Source organism: Mchenga conophoros, linkage group LG7 (genome assembly GCF_057382185.1).
Source record: "Mchenga conophoros isolate Kocher_MC1m ecotype Shallow Benthic linkage group LG7, M_conophoros_male_GT1.1, whole genome shotgun sequence".
NCBI classification, from domain to species: domain Eukaryota; kingdom Metazoa; phylum Chordata; class Actinopteri; order Cichliformes; family Cichlidae; genus Mchenga; species Mchenga conophoros.
The window spans coordinates 31,671,268-31,695,078 of NC_140532.1; the positions used below are offsets into that span (position 1 = coordinate 31,671,268).

Here is a 23,811-nt window from a genome sequence, read left to right on the forward strand (position 1 = left end):
ATATACCCCGAGAACTCCACTCACCTTTTGTGTTTTCTTTAACCTTTGTGTGTCATTGCTGCTGCCGGTGATAGCGCTTGATTTGTGTCAATGTGTCAGATTGCCATGTAATTTACCGTGTACATCTGTGGTCTGCAGTTGATAAATTCTGATAACCTCTTGACAAACTGCCCCCCCAAAAAATCACCTAAGGTCCTCGTTCAGATTGGCTGATATACTGCACATGGTGTAAGTTGTTTATTGAACAATTGTGGGAAGCTTAAAGAGGATAAGCGCAGCAAATGCTACATCCGTTTTAATCATAGTATGAGCAGGCCGCTTTGTCATTGAACCTGCCACATGCAACAATCCTATCTCAGTGGCAGTGTGTGGAATTACATGAAGATCTTGGTAAATGAACCTTTAGAATGGAATTCTCAAGTAAAACCCAAATATGGTGTAGTTAACCACGTGATGACCCTAAACACAGCCCTGAACACAACCCTGAGCAATCTGAATAAATAATAATAATGGATTGCATTCATATAGCGCTTTTTGAGACCCTCAAAGCGCTTTACAATTCCACTATTCATTCACTCTCGCATTCACACACTGGTGGAGGCAAGCTACAGTTGTAGCCACAGCTGCCCTGGGGCAGACTGATAGAAGCGAGGCTGCCATATCGCGCCATCGGCCCCTCTGGCTGATCAATTATATCAATATATAATTGATGTTTTTATTATATTGTCCTCAAAAGAAATGACAGTCAGTGAGCAAAGACAAAAACATTCTGACAAACTTTAAAGGTAGTAATATGTCCATTTTACCCTTTAGAGTTAGGGTTCATCCTTATCAAAAAGCAGTAAAGGCTCAACAACCAGTTAAAAAACAACCCTTATAAACTTAATGTCTTTAGAACACCAGTTAAATTGTTACACTCAGTCCAATTCACTTTACTCAAATAGCAAAACTATAGCTGTGGTGGAAAGTTAAAGGTTGGTGGTGGTTTGGTTTAGGAGGCTTATTGCTTTCCCCCATGCATTCTCCCAATTGCATTCATCATCAAGGTTGCTCATTTTGTCAAAAATCCCATCGTAATACACATGATTAGCCTCAATCTTGCCTCTGCCACATGGCCCTTAACAATAAAAGCTGAAGTGAAATGAACAAAGCCAATTAAACTACAATAACAGAATACTGCTTCTGCATCTGACAGGAGATGCTGCTGATAAGGTGTCCTTAAGAGTCAGTACCTGGACCCTGCTGTAAGACAAAAAGGTGGCTGAAAGGGGTTAGTTTTTCACATGATTGCTGTTGCTGAACTGCTTTATATCCACCCATATTAGCCAACAGCAGTACAAGAAGTAAATGAAATCAAGTAACAGTAACAGATTTTTATAACTTACCAGGAAGTCCTATTTTTTGTCGTCTGTCTGTGTATAAATGAAGTTGACTCATACAGCTCCAGCCACTGCCATTAAACTGGAGACCCCCATTTCTGATTATCAGCCAGAAGACTGAGATTTATGTACCATTTGTTTGTCTGTGGTTTTTCTTTTCTTTTCCATTTGCTGGTTAGATTTAAGCCCTAAACACTGCCTGTAGTTGTCTAACATGTTAGGTTTAACAACAATAACCTGACACATTAGTTTAATCCACATTTAAATGTGAGTCTAGTGCCATTTTTAACAGAGTTTATATGTGACAAGCAGGGAATGAGACGCGTTTGTGTCAGGCTTGTACAACAAACAAAAGAAGAAATGTGTTCTCACCTTTTGAACTGATTGATCCGTGGTTTTGTAATGAGAAGTGTGAAACAGCTAAGTGTTCTTTTCCTGTAATTTTAAAATACAGCCGAAATGCTTATAAATGAACATATTATATCTATTTTTTTAAATCTGCACACACACGGTGCAGTTTGTAGGAGTTATAAAGAACTACAGACACATTTTACTTGTGACTGCTCTGCATTTTGTACATATTGAGACAAATTTAAATCCTCTCTAGTATTTAAAAGACTAAGCTGCAGGATAGACAGTTTTCTAAACTACAGGTTTTATCCAGCTGCTGTAAAGGAAAAAAGGGAAGTATGGCATTATAGGTCAAGTTCAACTTGTCACCGTATGTAGCTGCTGACACCATGCTACGTCCAGTGGAATAAAAACTTACAAGTCACCACAAAGTCACTGTTATAAATTTGCAGACCTGAGTGGAATATGATGGAAATTGCCACAGAGAAAAGAAAAAACATATAATAGAGGCTGGACAACTGCTTTTAACTTTGAGAGGTGGGTGTAAGACAATTCTCTGAAGGTTTTACTCACTCATTTGCAGTGTTTCACTGGGGAAAATATGATGTAAAACAGTATTGGAAATGGGTAGCTCAGGAAGAGACAATTTGACTGATTGTTGCATCCCGGCTAAAACTTAAAGCTAAAAGCAACTGAAACTGTGCCTCAGTGTTTTTTAATTTAGGGAAGATTTTGGGCCCGGCTACAGTAATTTATTTACAGTACATATCTGAGCAGATCCCATTTCCCTTCTGTCTGAATTAAGGATGAGTTACAAAGCTCTTTTGTGCTTCTCAGTGGTGAAGTCAAGATTTGGCATGCAGTGAACATCAGTGCAGGGATGTTTTATCTGTTTTCATCAAAAGGAAGCAAAATCCTGCCAACATAAAGTTTCCTTTTATGTTTTATCTCCAGGAATATTTTCAGTATTCTTTATTTAAAAATGCAACAGCATGTTTTCCTTACAGTGAACTGAAGCCCCAGTGTGTGTGTGTGTGTGTGTGTTTGATGTTACTGTGGAAACATGCTAATCATTGCATCTGGGTTCGTCTCATCTGTGGTCTGGCGATTAGTTGAGAACTGCGAGGCTGCAGAGGTGCTGTAATCTGAGGATTAGCAGCAGACAGTGAGGGATTACACAGATTGCAGCTGATTACAGGGGAGATTATCTGTGCTGTTACAAAGTGGAGATGGACTGGGATTACCTCCCAGTTTACGTCTATTTAAATAAAACCCTAAATAAAAAAAAAAAGGATGTAGTTGTTATATGTAATTACAATTACTTTCAGGAAAAGACAGTTGGTTCTTTTTCCTTTCTTTTCTTGTTTTTCCTGTAATTAGCAGTTAATCCATGGTGCTTTTTTCCATGTTAGGGAGAGGTCAGTGAACGTGTCAGAGCCGGAGTCTCTGGAGCTGACAGTTTCCAACCTGAAGCCGGAGGAGAGCTACAGCTTCAGAGTTGTCGCTTATAACGATGTTGGGCCAGGAGAGAGCTCCGCCCCCCTCAAGATCACCACAAAACCTGATCGTAAGACACAAACACTCCATCACACACAAACACACACGCTCAGTCATCTGTATAAAACTTCTTTTTCTTTTTGCACATTAGTTCATATTTTGGGTCAGACTACAGTTGAGCTCAGTGAGGCAGACTGTCAAGACCAACATCAAGCTATGGAGTTCTCTGTTAGCCAATAGCAGAAGGAGAAAATAGGTAGAAAGACCCAGACTTGCTGTGATGCATGGATGGATCCATGGCTGTTGTTGGTTCCTTACACCTCTTTTCTCGTGATCTCACTCAGGTGGAAAACAAGGAATGTCTGGCCCAGATGTGGCCCACATTTGGCCTTGAATAATGTCCAAGTTATATAGGCCAGATGTTACTATAGCAGGCTCACTCAGCGGGTTGTCTAAGCTATTGTAAATCGAAATGTCAAATCATTAAAAATGCATCTGATTTTCCGGTCAGTATATTATCTTTTTTTTTTCTTAAGACATTAAACCTGTCTATGCTTAAATTTAGTGATACTGGAGTGAAATAGGCCTTTATTATAAAATGATAGCTAGCTATCCTCTTGACTCTCATGAAAATCAGATCATGCTGTCCCTGCAGTAAAGGTAACACATGTCTAAAAGTAGCAGCACTGGTAACAGAAGTGTTTGTGTGTGCCTTCAGTCCAAGTTCCCAGCAAGGTGGAGTCTCTCCGAGCGTTGGCTCTTTCTCCAACCTCCGTTCAGGTTAGCTGGGAGCCACCCAGCTTTCCGAACGGCCCCATCCTGGGCTACAGGCTGCTGTGGACCGAGAGCCCGTCGGGCAAGGAGCAGGTGAGCTCCATCATCAATGGTTTATGATGCTTTAGATAGTCTGAGTCATTGTTTTGGAGTTCATTTGACCTTATTCGGTTGTTTGTTGAATGTAATCAATACTCTGTGTTTGTGTTCAGAGTGTGGAGGTGAATGGACAAAACTACAAGATGGAGGGACTCAACAAGTTCACAGAGTACACAGTTCGAGTTTTGGGCATCAATCGCTATGGACCAGGGACTGCCTCAGATGCCGTCAGTGTCACCACCCAATCAGATGGTGAGCTGTGTCTTAACATTTCCTCATTTATTCAGTGTGGAAAATCACATGTATCAGGAAATGAAACATGACATGACCATGTTATAACAGAAGGAAAGTCACAGAGGCTTTTTCTCTGTCACTGAAATTCCACCGGTCTTCAGTATCCCATTATCCACTCTTTCATCTTCTTTTCTCAGTTTTGATAGTAGCCTTAACATCCACTCACTCACCAGTGAACAGCACTTGTCTTGTATGAATCCCATTTGGGTATGCAAAGAGGTAAAACTTCTTTATAAAGCAGTAGATATAGTTCTGTGCACATCTTGTCCACTATTCCCACAGTGGTCTTCAGGAAACCTTCTCCAGAATTCTCCAGGCCTTTTGTTCCATTATCTGGAAAAAGAATATGCCAAACTATTTCATAATGATCTGGGCTCTGGGAAGGCCAATATATGATGGATCAGATACTTTTACCCTGGTTTTGCATGGGGGTTCAAAATCTGATGGTACTTTTCTGCATTCATAATTTAATACATTTTGATAAGATCTGCAAAACCACTGGATGGAAGGCATCCCCAAACCGTGACAGAGCCTCCACTGTGTTTTACAGGTTGTAAGAATGGCTTCTTGACAGCCACCCATTCAGTGAAACTTTTTCAGATTTCAGATAAATCTCTGATTTTTTTTTCCTATTTCTTAAGGACATCACTTTCAGATCCTGTTCATCTGGTGTAGATAAGCAACCTTTTCCTTTGCTCTTTACTCTTCTCATTGCCTCAGATTTTGTAAGGATGCAGTGCACAGCATGCTGAAATATGCCAACTTTGAACTGTTGTGCAATAACACTTTGAGAAAATACAAGAAAGTCTGGCATCTTGAATACAAACTATAATGAAACGAGAGGTGACCAAAGATTCTAACCTAACCCTCACTGTTAATACATCTCTGGAAAATTGGTGGACAAAATTGGAGGGTTAAAATAGCAGCTCACTGTCTTCTTTGGGTTGTGCTGTATATATATACTATTTGGCTAGACTGATTAAACACAGTACAGTAATAAATACGGAACTTCTTGAAAGAATTGTCAGCGTCATACAGTAACAAAAAGAAAAGCTAATTTATTATATTTACAGGATCTATTGCTTCTATTCCTTCCAGCCACGTCCACTGTTAATTTCTAACAGCAGCACAACAATGACACACTGGAGCACAGGCCTTTTTTTTTAAGTTGCCCACAATAGGCTGTTAAAAATCCACTCTCTCTGAAATACCAAGGACATGATCTCAATGGAAGCTGTCACTGTGGTTATTGAAGAAAGTATTGATTTTGGTGGATGTTCAAGAGTGAACTTAACCCATCCAGTTTAAAAGAATCTGAAGAGGATTTTTATTTTATTTTTTGCAAGCTGGGACTTGTTATAAAACGAGTGTTTTCATTTTGTTGATGTCTTATCTCAGTCTGAGGCAGTCCACGCTGAAAATTCTTCCGCTCAGGCCATACATCACCCGTGCAACATGCATTTTATTCAGCTGGGTCCTCAAAAGTCTGAAATACAAATTTGCACAAAGTACATTTTTATTATCAGTAAATTGTCTTAAATTTTGTTTCGATGGGTTATGAATATATTTAGTCACATAACCATAACCACCACATTTAGCTCACACAAAGTGACTACATCTTTAATGTCATGCTATTTTTGAAACAATCTAGACTCTGATCCCGATTCTGACGACTATATCAGCGAAAGATAACCAGACCTCATTTTAAGACACAGCAGTTTCACTTTTCAGACCCTGAAGCAACATCCAAATTATAAAGTACAGCTTGTTAGTACTGGGTTGGACCGCCTTTTTCCTTCATTCTTCATGGCACAGATTCAACAGGGTGCTAGAAATATTCCTCAGACATGAACATGACAAACAGTTGCAGCAGATTTGAATCTCTTTATTCACTACATCTCAGAGGTGCTCTATTAGATTGGGATCTGGTGATTGCAGATGCCATTTGAGTACAATGTCGTGTTCAAGAAACCAATTTGAGATGATTTGAAGACATGATTAATATGTTACTAATATCCTTAACCACAAGGAGTCCAGAATATTAAAGAGTGACTTGTGCAGTCTGACTGGTTTGAACTGGTCCTAGTTTCAAGCAGCACTTCAACTTAGATCTGAAAACTGCTGGGCGAGGTGGTGTCTATTACCTGGCACTGTGTATATGTGTGTGAGAGAAAGACACCGAGAGAAGAGCCAATGGGAACACAGTCTTTAGCCCTTCTCATAGACAGCCCCCCTTCTTGCTGTCAGGAGTTTCATTAGGAGACTCGGGGGTCTTTAATTAAGTAGGCAGAAGAAGGAGCAGCTTCATTTAAACCTCCTTTTAGCCTGACACATTAAATGGAGTCCACACACACACATACACACACACACACACACTTTCTCTTTCACATGGTTCAGTATTAAAGTTCGTCATGTGTGGCGCAGAAAAGAGGAAGAAACGAGGAAGTTCATAAGTCATGAAAATACTCAGAGAAAACGTAGGAAAAGAAATAGATTCAAGAAACGTATACTTGCATGCACTAGTTTTAGTGACCAGCTAATCACCTTTACTCGCTGATTGTCTGACAAAATCCTCATATCTCACATCTTATTTTAATGTTACCACATAAAAATCCAAGAGCCTTAGCCTTGACGTATTCTTTACAATCACTGATTTGATTAATTTGACCTTTCACTGCCCACTACAGACACAGGGAGTGAAATGTCAGTGGGTGACACTGGGAGCCTAATATGTTATCACAGATACTATTAAAGAGTTTGTGGCCTACAAATAGTGGACACTTGACTAGATAAATACATCAGACTAGACGTTCTCAGGGTGAAAAGGGATTGTTCAGTGTGGATTGTTCACTTGGTAGACATAAGAAAAATTGGACTATTACAAAGTACTCAGCATAGGTTTAGGCATGTCCACATCTAGTTGCCCTCAGAAAGACTAGTCACTTAAACTAATTTTTTTTTTTTATTGTACATCAGTTGATGTCAACTTTGGGTTTAAGCAACCTCAAGCATTTAGAGATGTAGACAAAATCAAGACCAGCTGCTGGAATTCAAGCTGAGGATGAGGATGGGGAAAAATCCGATTGAAGTGACTTTGAGTCTGACATTGTTGTTGGTGCCACACATGCTGGATTGAGGATTTCAGTAACTGCTGATCTGTTGGGATTTTCCTACACAGCCATCACTAGGGTTAAGAGAGAATGGTCCGAATAATGAGAACATTTCCAGTTAGTGGTGACTGTCTGAGTGAAAACGCCTTGTTGGTATGAGAGGCCAAAGGAGAATAGCCAGACTGCTTCGAGCAGAAGTGAAGGTAATAGTAACAGAGATAACCGCTCATTACAACTGAGGTATACACAAGAGCATTTCTAAACGCACAACACATCAAACCTCGAAGCAGAACTACACAAGATTAGACTGGGTGCCATTTCTGTATAAGAACAGGAAAATGATGCTATAGTTCACACCGATTCACCAAAAATGATAAATAGTAGAGTCCAAAAAGGTTGCCTGGTCTGATGTGACACTCTGACCCTAGCATGGGATCAGAATTTGGCACCAACAACATGGAAGCCTAAATCTATCCTGCCATGTATCAGCACTTTAGGCTGCTGGTGAATGTGTAATGGTGTTTGGGAATATGTTCATCATGTTAATCCCTTTATGACCACAGTGTACTCATCAGCTTGATAACATGCCATGTAGCAAAGGTCGCATAATGTCAAACTAGTTTCTATTTGGTTTTAATTACGGGAATTCACAGTCACCAGTCCAATAGAGCACCTTTGAGGTGTGGTGCGAGCAAAGTTTCACTTCATGGATATGCAGCTGGAAAATCTGCAGAAACAATGTGATGCTTTCATGTGTGTACCATGAAAAATTAATGCAGGTCCGAAGCCATCAGGGGGTCTAATCTGGCACTAGCAAGGTTTCTCAGTGAAGTATCTGTTAAGTATATACGCACCTTTTGGCCTGAAGAAAGGGAATACATTATTAGCTTGAGGTCCAGTAATTAGCCCTCGTGGGTATGATTGTTTAAATTGTAATGGACTCACTGGCATGTAAGCACTCGATTTATGCTTATCCAACCAAAGTTGGATATTGCATAAGCTGTGTGGACATTTCCCTCCAAGAAAAAATGCTGCTGGTGCTAGCACTGCTAATATTAGCCACACTCTGCAAACAAATCTGACATCTGATGATTGTCACACATTTTAACTGCATTTAAATTATAATTTCATTACTGAAAATCCATTTCAAATGGTTCTAAAATATAGTTCTGAAGGGGTCTTGAATGAGGTTTCAGAAGTCCTAGTTTCACTCTGGCTCCCTATACTCTCCTGCTATTATTCCTAGCTTTTGCATGGTAGGACAGTGTGCTTTACATTTTCTACACAGACTGAGTCCTTTAATATCAATGCAACATTCAGCTTCTGATGGGTGTGCTGAGAGGGACGCTGTGATTAATAAACTTCCACAGAGGCAGAGAGAACGGAGGCGTGTGTCCAGCTGCAGTCACACCATAAAAATGATCTGAAATAACACAAACACACACTTGCAGATGCAGAGCGGCTGTATTGTGAATCTTCCGGCTGTGTCTCGATGATAACGGTGACTTGTGGGCTAATTGAATTTACAATAAAACTGATTCATAGACACACGTTGGAAGACACACACACACACAGACATAAATAGCGAGCAGCTGAATCAACAGATAAGCCGTTGACAGTTAATCAGGCATCTGATTGGACAGTTCACTCAAACCAATGTTGCACTTTTGCTGGACACAAAAACGCATCTGCTGCTTTTTCTAGAAGTCTGTCAACTCTCTCTTCTATTATTCATTCATCTCTTCTTCTTCTTCACCACCATCCTCTCTTTTGTGTTCCATTTATTCTGGTGTTTTTCAGTGCTTTTGGTCTCTCTGTGAGTCAGTTAGCAAGATTACACAAGAACTTTGGAGCCAAATTTCATGAAACTTCGGGAGGTGGAGCTCCTCCAGTTTGTGTTTGTCTTCCTATTTCATCCATTCATTTTTTCTTGTCTTTGTTTGATCTCTTTTTAGCTTTCTCCTCTTTGTTTGATTGTTTTTCTTTCCTTTGCATCTTCCTCTTCATCTTTTTTTGTGCTTTCATGTACTAAAACCAAGTTTTTTCCTCTCTAAACTTAAAAGCTCTTATGTTTCATTCTTTTTCATCTTCTGATCTTCATGCTTACTCTTTCATTTTCTTCCCAATATCTTCTTTTTTGTATTTCTTCTTCATCTTTCATCATCATCCCGTTTTTCCCCTGTGACCATCATGTTCACTTTGGTCCCCCCCCCCCTTGTTTGTATATATATGTTTTACTTTTGCCTTTGTTATTTTTTGTAGCTTTTTCTTCTTCACCTTCTTTGCTTCTTCTGGTTTCGTTTTTTTAGGAAATAAAACAAATTTTTAACAAATAAAAGGTTTAGAAGGACTTAAGCAGTCATGTTAAAAACGTTCGATCTCAGTATGTGATCTATCTTACTATAGCCACAAAACCATGAGAAGATTGTCTTTTTCTTCCAATCTCTGTAGTATTCTTCTCTGTCCTTCGTCACTACATTCATGAATCCTCTCTCTGTTCTTCCTGTTGTCCTCGTGCGTGTCACTTCCAACAAAACAGAAAATAGAAATAAATCAAATCTAACTTTCTAAAGCTCTGTTTGTTATGTGTAATTTTCAGACCTTTTACATTATTGCAGCCATAACCATGTAAAAGTAGCATTAAAAATTAAACTTTTTTTACGTTAAATATTAATAGCGTTCCTATTCATGCATGTACATGTGTAGTTGTCATTTTGCAGGAGCATAGATTTGTTTGCATATTCAGGACTGAACCAGCATGTTACATTTTAAAGTTTAAAGTCATGTTTGAATGTACAACCAGAAATACACTTTTTCTCCATAGCGGCTTCCTTTTTTATTAATAAATAATATCATTAGAGCTATTGTTGTATTTTCGTATTGATTTATATGTTGCATTGTTTGTTTTCCTGACATTTTCCTTTCCTTTACATTTGTCTCTGCAGTACCCAGCGCTCCTCCACAAAACATCACCTTAGAGGTCGTCCTGTCCAGGGTGAGTTTAAATACCCATATTTTTATTCCCTCTTCTCTCTGCTCACATCCATACACTGCAACAACATCCACATCATAATCTGCTCCATTCGCGGTGGTATTACCAGTAAAATCCAACGTTATCCCCTTGAACAGAAAGACTCTTTCACCTTTTACGATCTGAGCTTACAGACTTTAACATCACTGCCTGACTTTCCAGGTTCTGTCTCCCTTGAAGTGACTGATGGCTGCTTATTCTGACCCACATCTAAACAGTGACACAGCCATCAGTCAGCAGTCGCTCTCTAGTGATCTGGCCTCATTTTACTGATTGATGGGATCCTAGAATGTGCATAAATAAATGTCTTTCTGCATTTTTCCCAACTCATTTATGTTTCCTCTGTTGACTGTCCAAGCTGCTCATGTGATTTATGTGTTGAAAAATATTTACATGCTCTAATTCACACAAAGTCAATACAGAAATCGACATTTTATGTCACAAAAAATGAGTGACACCCCCTCTGTGCCCACCAACAGATCAGACAGCCGGTTCAAGGGTTGTAGCCATGAAGTGAAGGAGCTTTTCTAACTTCTTTAACCCTGTGAGACCTACAGTGCTGTGCAAAAGTCTTGAATCAGCCTTCATTTCTTGATATTTTTCTAGGAAGATAGTAAATAGCTGCAGTGATATACTGAAATGTGTGCAAATGTAAATGGCAATATAGTGCACTGCTCAAATAAATGAAGTAACAGTGATCAGAGTTTGGTATTAAGCCAGTAAAACTTGTGAGATATTGATCTGGTCAGTTAAGTAACAGAAGGGGTTGTTAATCAGTATCAACTGCTTTCATTTGAATGAAATTAACAATACATGCAGTACAGGAACAACAATAAGAAGCTATGCATTGTTTTGGACTTGGCTAGGGTCAGTGCCACTATTGTTACCAGGTGATACATGAACCCTACAGAGATCACACAGGTAGTCCAACTCCTCTAGGATGGTACACCAATACATGTAATTGCCAGAAGGTTTGCCACAATAACACAAAGAAAACAGAGAAAACCCCAACAAACATACTCCCTTATGAGCAAGCGCTTTGGTGACAGTGGGAAGGAAAAACTCCCTTTTAACAGGAAGGAACCTCGAAAAGCACCAAGCTGAGGGAGGTGCAACCATTTGCCGTAAATTAATATTTAAGGCTAAAAGTAATTTCTAATATTTGTGTGTTGCAATTTGCAAGATCAAAAGTCTTATATCAATTTGGTCAATCTCAAATTCAAGATTATCCTCTTAGGTATGTCCAGACAGCTTCCAGGATGGCTGCTCTGTAGGTTCACTAAAGACCTCAAACCTGGACAGATAGTAAACATCAACTTTGGTTTCAAGCTGGATGCATTTCATGTTGATGATTCATTTTGATGATGAGCAGCTACAGCCAGCAGTTTTGAATGGAAGCATCAAGAGTTTTCAAACCCAAAGGCAGTTCTACTGCCGTTTCTACTGACTTCTAATCTTAAGTCCAGCAGTGTCTTGGGAAAGAACAGTCAGAGGAAACAATATGAACTATGGTATGTGCCAGTGTGCCATCCTGTGCTGCCTCAGGATACATTGAAAATGCATAGAAAGGCTGTTGTCTTGACTTTGTCTCAGGAGAAGCCCACAGTGTAGGGTTTTGAAGAGCTTTTATTTAAAAGTATACTTCTCAAATATAACAGAAAATGTGTCTGGTAGCAGACATTTGGGAAAAAAACCAAAATGTAGCAAGGATCATCCCTGTTTAAAGAAAATTAGTCAAAGGAAAAATAATTTGGAAAGCATGTTATTTTTAACACTAGTCACTGCCTCAATTCATATTGAGTGGTACTAAATATGAGTTTAAACGGAATTAATTCCTGAACTGCATAAAATCAGCAGGAGGTGGCTGGAATGGATGGTGGGTGTACAAAGTACTCAAGTTTTACACCAGCAGCTAGAGTTCACGGGCTGACTGGTGTCTGTGGTTTAATCATCAAAGCTTTGGTTGAAGCTTTGATTAAATTTAAATAAACGTCTTGAGTCAATGTGCACTTTTATTTATTAAAATACACTGCCAACCTTCTGAAACCATATTATATTATATTATATTATATTATATTATATTATATTATATTATATTATATTAATGGTTATCTAGTTTTGCTGTTACTTTGCTAGTAATGTTTGATCCAGTAGAACTGCCATTACCAACAGATTATCCATTAGCATTGGGTGTGTGATATGCTACCAACATGGCATACAGACCAGGTATTATCCAGTTTCAAAATATTACCATTTTACTGTCAGACTGTAAAAAACATTTTAAAAAATTATGTAAAGTTTAATTAATTGTTAATTTTTAATTTGTTACACTTAAGGTGTTGTGACAGTGTTTATAACAATATTATAATAATGTTTAAACAAACAGGATAAGCATTCATCTTTGGACCCAGTGTTGTACAGGAGGATATTTAAATCCTAATGTCTTTCTTAGATATTGGTATTCAAGTCTAAAACAGTATGAACTGGTGTCCCCGGTCAATAAACTTCCAGGTTTCCCTGTTCTTGCCCCTCTGACTTCCTTTTTTTTTTTTTTTGTCTGTCTCGTTTGGCTCTTTTGCCATCAGAATTGTTGTCTAAAGGCAAAGAAAGATGCCCAACGGATTTACTTTACCAAATTGACCATCCCAGCCTTGCCATAATGGTCCATTTGATTCACCTTTTATTGTTTATTTTATTTTCACTTACTGAATACGGGACAGACTTGACTGGGGGAAAGAAGGGGAGAAAGAAAGAGGGAAAGAGAAACAGCTGAGAAGAGGGACGGGGGAGAAGGGCAAAAAACAAAAACCAACAGAATGAGCAGAAAAAAATAATAATAATAAAAAAAAATGCATATATCGATCACCTGGGTCACCTGCTGAGAAAGAAAAAAGAAAACAAGCAGAAGAGAACAAGAGTAATAGAATAAACAACATCACAATGATATATGGGAATATGACAGTAAATACTAAATATTAAACATTATTGTGCAGCACATAAGATCAACAGAACACAGTGTGCTTTGAGGTAGCAGCCAAAAAGGGTGTAGTTTGTGGGTGTGAGCACCCGTGTGTACACCTGTGAGCATGGACGCGCTTGTTTTTTTTTAAAAGGTTCCTTCATGTAATGATCTGCTAGAGGGTGTGGGGGGGCCATAGCCCCCGTCCTCCAGGGCATGAAGCAGGTATGGAGGAGATCAAAACTCCAGACATCCAGAGGCCCCCAGAACACAAGAGACCAAGGAAGACTAACAGAGGAGCAGCCGCGCCACTGTCCCAGAAAGAGCTGAGGAGAGTCCCAGATGAGGGCTCACTCAGCAGCCGCGGAGCAGAAGCCAGGGGGAGTTGCAGTGACGTGCCCGTGAGCTCCGCTGGCAGCCAGCTGTGCCTGAGTGACCGAGCCCCAGGCCGAGAGGCCGGGGGCACCCCACCTCCGAAGTGGCCCGAGCGAGCCCCAGGCTCCAGGCCCCGATAAGCGGCCGCCAAGGAGTGAGCCGGTGTGTGTACCTGGACGCCCATCCCCAGACACAAAGAACCACCAACGCACCGATGTCTGAGGGAGTCCGCCACCGGCAGGGGAAGTGGTGGTAGGGGGAGATAGGCCTCCAAACCTTGGAGGGCCTGAGATGTCCCCAGAGAGGTGGCGTCTGATACCCAACCTGACATATAGACACAGACATACAGGCACACACAGACACAAACATCCATTCCCACCCTCATGCTCTCATATGCACTTACTCCACACTCAACCAACGTGGAGACAAACATAAAGAGAAGCTGTACACACGATCACACTCCCCAAGCGTACTCTACGAACCGGGTCTAGGTACCCTTGCCCCTGGAGGGGGGAACTGCACCCAGACCCAGGTGGTGTAACCCTTTTCCCTGCGGTGGGGGGAGGCAGACCGCCCCGACTCCGCAGCAGCAGGGAGGCCCCACACTCCAGACCGCAGTCGAACGGCCAACTCCTCCTCCTAGCCCCCCCGCTCCAGCAGGCCGGAGAGAATGGGCTTAATGCCCCTCTGACTTCCTGCTGCAGACTTTGCACCTTTTTAAAAGATTGCAGTCTTCTTTCATTGTCCTGTGTGATGGCACTAACACAACAAAGTATATTTTTGAGTATGTTTGTGAAAATGTTTGGCAGTAACACTGTTTCTAAATTATCCCCAAGATCTTTTATCAGTTGTGGTTTTATATTAGACGATACAATCATGATATTTAACAATACATAGAGATACATCTATGACTTGGAAGTAGTGGCAAATAATATTATCTGACAAGTTTGCCCAAAACCATAGAATCAACAGCTTAACAACGCTGCAGGTACAACCACTGTAAAATGTGATAATAAAATATTATTTTGCTATAACACCAAAATCCCCAATGACCCAAATGTGTTTTGAAGAGATGATGATAAGCTGAGAAGAAACTTCTGATGCAAAAATCCATTCCAAAGTTTGGTTTAAGTTCAGCCCGGCACACTGAGGTAAACCAAATCAATATCGAAGATAAAGTCAGATTAGTGCAAAGTTGTTGCTTCCCCAGCAGCCAAAGGCACAACAGCTTGGTTACAGCCACAGGATCCATTTAAGTAGTCCTGTGAAGGTTTTCACAGTTTCTCCTGCCTCTTCTCTGTTTTTAATACCTTGGTCGGGTATTTGAATATAGAGAAGTGGTGGAGATGTAAGTTTGAATAAACTTACCACCTTCTTTCACTCTGTTTCATCAGATGTTTGTGTGATCAGGTTATTTCATGTTACTCAGAAAGCAGCAGTGGAAAAGAAAATCATGAATGTTTCCGTTGGCTGTGTGAGCGACTTATAATTTATGTCCATACAAATGGAAGTTCAGACAGTCTGTGGAGAGTTGACCTCATTTAGTTTCTGTCCGCTTATTTTTCTGCATGTGATTGATATTTATCTGACGATTGGCTCTTAGGTCAAGGCTGATTGATTGGCGATGTCAGAGGTGTTTGATGGCTGAAAGCCTTAGGATACATGTATAACAAAGAGCAATATGGGTGTCTGTTGTTGAAAGATGAATGCCAAACATACTGGAGCTGCAGGTGGCGCTGCCTCCACACCCTGACCTCAACTTGCACTTAGACAAAGAGAAGAACAAAAAACATTTTACATAGGGGCAAGATAATTAGAGATTACTGTTACTGTTATTGGTTGTTCTAACAGTATCAGTGGAAGCAGTAGTGGTACTGAAGAGAAAAGAAAAGTCACATTTCAAGTAAGATTCTCGGGGTTAGTTGAAAATGTTTTTGCTACCAAATGTTGACTTTCTGGTAAACATTACAAATTTCAGACACATCAAAGGCAATCAAAAAGATCTGCTCAAGCTGATTGTCCTCTAAACAGATGTTCTCCATGCAGCAGACATTATGAATTCGGTGAAAGTTGTGTAAGATGATCATAAGTCAGTACCACCACTGAGGACATCAAATTTATATTGTCAACATAGCGAAGTGTGTATCTTCAGGCCCCCCAATATTCTTTCAACGTCAGATTTTTCTTCTTTTTTTCAGCGTGATGAGATGAGAGAAAGCATCAGTGCACAGTTTGTTTCTGTAGATTTCAGCACTTTCTCAGTTTGTCATCCTTCATGATACTGAGATCAAGGTTGTGGCCAAACTCTGAAACTTTGAAAGGAAACTCAGTGAAGTGACTGCAGTATCTGTATGGTAGCTTTTATAAAAGCTGTTTGATTTCTCTAGATAATAACACGGCGCGTCAATGCTACCTTTATCAAGGATCAAAGATTTCTTTATCTATCACATTTTTTACATTTAGCAGTGATCATGTAACCATCAAGCAAACTTATATAAACAGACAATATATTAAAAAACCCCACTGAGATTTAAAAGTCTGGAATAAAATAACAACATCAAAAATAATGCAAGTTATTTAAAAGATCAGTTAGTTTATACCAAACACATTTAAAATATTTGAATAAATAAACCTTTATTTTCTAAACATTATAGCTTCATGATTGCTACATACTTTGACAACACACCCTGTTAGCCGAGTGTGTATGTTAGCATTTTTATAGAAGGAAAGGAAACAGGTTGTTTGAATTGCAGCACACACTATGTGATTGTTCATGAAAATAACTGCTTTTAAAAGAATAATTTGAATGTGTCGTCTTCTTTTTTCTGGTAATTTTCCATATTAGCAATTTAGCATGTGCTAAAATAAAAACAATCCATTACTGGAGTGTAATAGGGGAGCTTTGTACTGGTGTGCTGCTGCACAGGTGATGTTGAGTCTGTAGTTTATATGGGTGGTGTGGGTCAAAAAATGTCCATGTGATTCCCAGGATCATAGGTCTCCCAGGAGAAAGCTGGATTGCAACAAGATGATTGCAGCTTCACCTGTCAGTGGTTTTAATACAGCTGATTGGTGTATTTTGCAGTGGACTTTTTAATGCAATCAGCCAACTCACACTCACTATGGGAATGTACAGCGCTTATACTGGCTTTGACCTCATTACTCCCAACATCAGAACACTATGCTCAGCACAGCACAACACTGCAGGGAGTGGGGAGTGACAGCAGTAATTTGCATGATTGCATTAGATGTTTGCTGAAGTGACAGTATCATATGTAGATGAAGAACCTGCTCAAGTCGACTGCCTGAACTGGTTTGCAGGCTTTGCTTTATTCCGTAGGCTGCCTTCCCAAATCATTTTCACAGGAGGCTCAAAGATGTGAAAGTTGAAGTATAACAGTGACTTAAAAGGAGTTTTTCTGCTTATTCTCATTTTCTGTCACACATATACTGCCTCACTAGGGATGTTCATTTTAGGCATGGCCAAAGTTTCAAAGAATGAGGTCAGTGGAAGTGCAAATAAACCCGATGAGCCAGAAGATTCCGTTACAGACAGTTTTTTTCTATTATTTTCTCCCCATGATGTCACAGAGAACATATATCCTTATATGGTCATCTCAAACAAAAAGTCCCACCCACCTGCAGTTCATATGTCTTCTCAAAGAGGAGATGCCAGCCTGAAGAAAGCTGGCCAAAAGAGCGAGAGAAGTCCAAATAATCTTATCTTAAACAGTGAATGACACAAAGATGCTCACGCTAGAAGAGGTGAAGGTTAAAAAATTAAACTGGAGCAGAAAAGATCCACTTCAGATCAAAGACATGTGAGCTTTAATGATTCTGATGCAACAAAAACATGTTAACTACTCTAAGCTGAATTTGGTTGATCATAAATAAGCATCGACACAGAAATGTGTTTCATAGTGAAATATTTAAAACTAAATACAAATTATAAACTTCTGCAGTGACCAAATCACTCCTTAATTGTGTGTCTCACAAACATACACACACAAACAGCTATCCAGAGTGTGTCTGTGTGTATGTGAGTCCTGCCTCAGTCAGTTTCTCTGTAGCGTGTTGCTGAAGGAAAAAAATGTGAATCTTTCCGATCTTGTCAAGTTTCTGCTGTCAAACCAACTTTTCAGACAAATCTGACATTTCCTCAACTTTCCTCCAGTCAGTGGAGCGTTACTGCGAGTGTGTGTGAGTGTGTGTTGTTGAATGCTTGGCTGAACACACAGCACAGAGTTTACAGTATGTCAGGCTGTGGGGCTTTTACCCAGAATTCTCTGGAGAGTCCATCTAGGGTCACTCTGTGTATATGTATGGCTGTCAGACTGAGGATCAGGAGTGGATTTTGGTCAGAATCAGCTCATACTACAAACTTTTAGCTCTGTTGGTTCACAATTTCGTCAAAAAAGGTTCCTGCTGAAGCAGTTTAACCTCCTAGTGAGTCTCCACAGGAATGTTAGTCTGGAGACTTTAGAGACTCGTCTAAATATTAATTAAAGGAAATAGCAGTGAGGAGTCCAACTGAGCTCAATACAAGATGTTAATTTAACTTTTTAGGGGATAAAATTGGGTTTTTCAGAGTTCTTTATGAAATTTCACTTCTTAATTTTGACAGTTTGTCATGATTCGGCTGTGTGGCAGGCAGGAATTTGACCCAAACGCAAACTAAACTAAATGTAAATAAGGAACAAAATACAAAACACACGGAAACTAAGGATACTGGGCCAACATGGCCCAGGACCATGACACAGTTGACAAAACAAGAAAGTTAACATCCTCGTTAGGGAGTTGCCTAAGGCCTCTCAGTCTCCCTCCACATGTATTCTTGTATAAATATTTTAACTCTGTCGTATTTCCACAAGAACCTGGAAATAATCAGTAAAAATCTTAAGATTCGGGAACATTTAAAAACAAAAGAAGCTGTCATGTACAGTCAACGAGAAATATTTACTGTATTTAAACTGAGCCAAATCAATGGCCGTGATAACCTTTACATCTTTGTACTAAAGGACAGATTTATATCTTTGTATTAATGCTTCAGGTGATACTTGATTGACTCATCAGAGACCTGTTCTACTAAATCAGCCTGCAGCTATAACTGTGTTAATGTTAGAAATATGAAATGTGATCAAAAACTTCTGAGAATAAGCTAAAAATCCAAACCTTTCTCACATTAAAATATGGCTGATATCTCATTCATGATCATTTCCCCATTACATCTGGACTGTTTTCAGCACAGCTGCTGCTTTTAAATTTCTCACTGGAAGTTCTCTTACTTCCTTTGTCCCTGTGCCTCTATGATCGGTGCTGGGTCTCCTCCAGTGATCCTTCAGCTTAATTTTCAATTTTCAAGAAGTGGACAAAGTTGCAGGGAATCAAACATAGAAAGGGTACCAGGTGGTAAGCAAAGATTGCGACGCACTGCTTTCAGGTTTAGAAACTGTGGACTCCTCAACTGAGAACTGCTAAAAAACTGCTTGGTCTTGCGGCTGGGTCACACATTGTGTAAATAGCACTGCAACCTCCTTACGACTAGGAAAGATTTGGAGACTGATTGCAAAAAGCTGCAAGGGAGGCCCGTTGTGTCCGAACAGCTTTGCATATAATTAGTGTGTAATTTCTAACCAAAGGCAGATTGCGAACACGTTTCACTCAGTCTGCGTCAGTCTACTGATGAATGACTTGACTCAGCTGTTTGCCTTCTGAGTATATTCGTACATAGAAGCAAGGTGTTATTTTGCAGTTAAATTGCCACCTTTCAGCAACTACATGACTCTTCTTCTTTCTAGAGGAATTTCTGCTTCAGATATGTGAGGTTCTGTCTAGAATATAAATACTTAATATGGCAAGTACTCTGTGTATGGAGAAGACTTGCAACAGATGGAAGCAGATTTGTAATTTTTATAGATTTATCAGATTGTACATGAATGCCAGTACATAATGCAATAAAACTGACTTGACAATAGTAACTCACTGCAAGTGGTTGCAGTCTTATTTTTGTCATACCATGATCCCCAACAGCTGGTTTTGCTAGTGAGACTGAGGCATTAGCAAGAGACCCAGCACTGAATTACTACTGGATATCCTAACCAAGAAATCCCAGTTGATTCTATCTCATAAGTTTGTGGTTATGGTGAAAGTTGTGAACATATGAGTTAAGTAGTTGAAAAAGGAATTCAAGGGAGCAACCTATCAGCTCCCCGTGGTCTGGACATGTCTGAGAAAATGACCTTGAAGGATTGACTGTCCACATTAGAGTAAGGCTTGTTTGTTTCATGTGCCTGAAACTCACACCTCAAATGTCTGATTAAGTTCAATTCTGATATCAGAAGCAAAAGTGTCAGAAGTTTAATAGTTATTCCTAACAAAAGAGTCCTTTTTATAGCAAATAATGGCTTAACTGAAATTTCTAAAGCAGACAGACAAAAGAATCAGAAGATCAAGCTTTGCTCTCTGGGAAAGAGAAAAAGCACGTTCGCCACAGATACAGATTTTAATAAATAGAGAAAAATTCACAAAGACTTCATTCAGCTTGTATTCTAGAATTGTAGTTCAGAAATGCCAGCAGACCACAAGTGGATGATGGAAAAAAGCTTTTCTTGTCTAAGTGACCAAGATCCTTACATTCTTACTTTTTGGTGGTAACAAAAGTAAGAATGTAAGCAGATGGATACAAGAGAGAGAATCATACTCATTCTAGTAAATCCCTGAACATTTTACTTTTCTATTTAAGTTCTTAACTGTGCCATCCATGAATGGCAGCATAGTGGTGGAATAATTGGCACCAAAACCTCATAGAAAAAAGTTCCTGCGTTCATATCCGCTGGCTGGTTGGGGCCTTTCTGCAGGTTCTCCTAGTATCTGCAGCACTTGGTCCTGCTGCTTACTCCCACAGTCCAAAGATGATTGGAGTTGATTGGTTAATCCATATAGAGCGGTTTTATGTGGAGTGGCTCTATGTGTGAATGTGAACAGTCTTGTGTTAGCCCTGTGATATTCTGATAAAATGTCCATTGTGTACCTCTGCTATTGTGCTATGGCAGCTAGGATAGGCGCCAGCACCCCAACCTCCACCTTCATCCCCCCACAACGGTGGCCCTAGCTGGAACTAAGTTAGCAGCAGCACATGTAGCATGAAAAGACTGAAACCCACACAGTTGTTATTACATTAATACCCTGAGATTAGGTTTCAGTTAGATGTCTGTGATTGGTTTATCTGAAAAAATTGATTATTATTTCAATGAAGTTCCCCCCCAAAGACAGCTATTGTACCAATATGTCACTGAAGAAAACAATGCCTTCTGTGTTTTCATGCAATCCCAGACTCTTTAGATCATCCCTCTGCTGGGATCACACCATCTGTTGTAGTTGTCTTTGTTTCAAAAGATACTTCTTTATGAGTCAGATGGCTCCCTGATGACACTGCGTGATAGAAGCGAAACAACAGTGCTTAAAGCTTTTGCACAGTTCTCTATATATTATGAATGGCAGAGCCTCCTCGTGGTGTCTCTATTTCTGTTTTTTTAACCTTTCTTTTAGTCAACTTTAGCAACGTTTGGCCCTTGTCAGAGCAGCTGGGTTTCAGGCACAATTCAAAATTGCTTTTAAACCTTAAATCTGGAGGTCTGTAATGGAAAATCACAGCAGTTCCTTTTTTGGCCGTAACAAGTATAAAAGTTCTCCTTCAAACTGAAATACAAAAGACCATGTAGAACGACTCAGTTAATTAAAATAATTTACATATCAGACCTCGTCTCAAACTTAGCTCTTGACTGTTGTTGCCAGGGGAAAATATCCTTCGGGGCCTTCGATGCAGCGGTTTAATTGAATTTTGTTTTTGACATCGTGACATCATACAGTTTGGAGTTATTTCAGGAACGTTTTGATGTGTGAAGTACTGCTGACCGTGACCTTTTCTTTACAAAGAAGCTCCGATTTTAAAACTTTCCACCATTTTGAATTTAGACACACACTGACTTAAATTCATTTCCTGGTGACAAAACTCAACCCTCACCCTACCCGTACACTAGATCCTCACTATTAAATGCAGATATCACTCATTGTCAGTGTTGGGTAAGTTACTTTAAAATAGTAACTTAGTTACATTACTAGTTACTTCTCTCAAAAGTAACTCAGTTACTTCAAGTTACTCGTTACTTTCAAAGTAACTAGTTACTAGGGAAAGTAACTTTGGTTTTACTCAGAATTCTCTTGTTAGTGTGTTGCTTCCATAACTTTGCCAGTCTTCTAGCTTGCTTACTTGCCACAAGTGCACTGTGCCACCTACCAATAGAAAGGAAAAGATAATGTGCATATTTCCACGAGAGAGGTTTACAGCTGTGGCTCCAGCAAACATCAGCTGATATTAGAAATTAATATTAAATAAATTCTAACAATAGCTGATCAAGCTTAAATGCGCTACTGTTGTTTAGCACGACATCGGTTGGTTTCCTCTTTCGGAGCAAAGTGAGCGATAAACAAACAAGAGAGAAAAGCCGATCAGCTGATCATTGATCAGTTTTCATGATTGAAGCAGAAACGGGAGAGGGAGGGGGAGAGGATGAGAGAAGAAGAGGCAGCTGTGCAGCAAAGACACAGAATAACTCCAGCTTTGTGCCTTTTCCATTGTAGCTGAATTACGGGACAAACTGTTCCTTTTCACCTCAATAAGAAACGCGTAATATTTTCTCTGAATACCAGACCGGACGGTTGGCAACTCTAATAACTTATGAACAAAATAAAGTTCAACATCATTAACTTCATAGCACCCACCCAGCTCTATAGAAACTCCGTCATGCTAGCTAGCATGCAGTACGGAAAAAGTCAGAATAACGAAAATAAACTCCACCTAAACTTGGTTTATATCTGACCCAGAGAGACTGCAGGTCATAACTTCTTACCTGAAGTTCAGTTCACACTTGGACCGGCGGCCGCCTCGGGTCTCTTTTCCTTCTGCGTCCCTTTTCCTTCATCCACCTGCTGGCCTCCACCACTTGCTAATGTTATTGAATCTGTGGAAGCTCCGCGATAGCCACCACACGAAGTAACGAGTAACGACCCTATCTAAATCCCAGTAACGACTAACGCGTTCCTGATTTTGGCATAATAACTAGTTACCGTGCTCGTTACCACAATAATAACGTAGTTACTATAACGCATTACTTAATAACGTGTTAGTCCCAACACTGCTCATTGTGTCAACAGAAATATGTCCCCACAGCTTCTGTACAAATACAATCTCACACACATTTTTTCCCCATTGCCATTGTATTATATTTAAGTTTTATTCACAAAGACAACTTTAATCAATCATCCAGAAGGTAAAAAGACAAATTTTAGTTATGGTTTTATTGATTTATTGAAAAACCTTTATCTGATCATTTACTTGTTTAGCTTTGATTCTTTCTTCCAGTCACAAGCTGCTGTTAACTGTACGTTAGAAAAAAGTACTAACAGCACTAACAGCAGGCAGTTGAACAATTTAACATATATTCATGTTTTTCTTTGGTGGACACAAAGACAAGTAGGACTGTAGATCTTTAATTTCACATCATTAATTTAGAAGTGTTCTGTAGCACATTTTAAATAACCTCAGTTGGCCAAAGTGCTCTACAGCTACAAAATGTCAATTATACATAAGAGTCACTAAATCAACAGTAAATATACACTTAAAAGTCAGTCATGAAATAGAACAAAGCATTTGCATAATAAAAGCCTAAAAACTGACGGATATAATTATGCAGTCTTGTTGTGTTTAAACTAGTGGATCTGTGTTACAATGTAGTTATTAATGAGCCACCATGACCAAAAGTCCTGCATTGATTGAACTAATCTGATCAACATTCATCACCAGGTTGGGTTTTGCTCATTAGGAATCCTCCTCACCTCGTAGGACAGTTGTGATGAATAACAAAACAATAAACTGGATTCAGG

At 39.6% G+C, this 23,811-nt stretch overlaps 1 protein-coding gene across 2 annotated transcripts in view; it reads left to right on the forward strand.

Annotated features, from left to right (window-relative positions):
* The window catches only part of dcc (DCC netrin 1 receptor), a 350,643-nt gene that overhangs the window by 221,180 nt on the left and 105,652 nt on the right, over positions 1 to 23,811 (forward strand). For both annotated transcript variants that reach the window (XM_085278885.1, XM_085278887.1), the window contains exons 9-12: positions 3,143 to 3,297; positions 3,946 to 4,094; positions 4,214 to 4,352; positions 10,450 to 10,499. In XM_085278885.1, the coding sequence (XP_085135011.1) occupies positions 3,143 to 3,297; positions 3,946 to 4,094; positions 4,214 to 4,352; positions 10,450 to 10,499 (493 nt within the window). The remainder of the gene's footprint in view (positions 1 to 3,142; positions 3,298 to 3,945; positions 4,095 to 4,213; positions 4,353 to 10,449; positions 10,500 to 23,811) is intronic.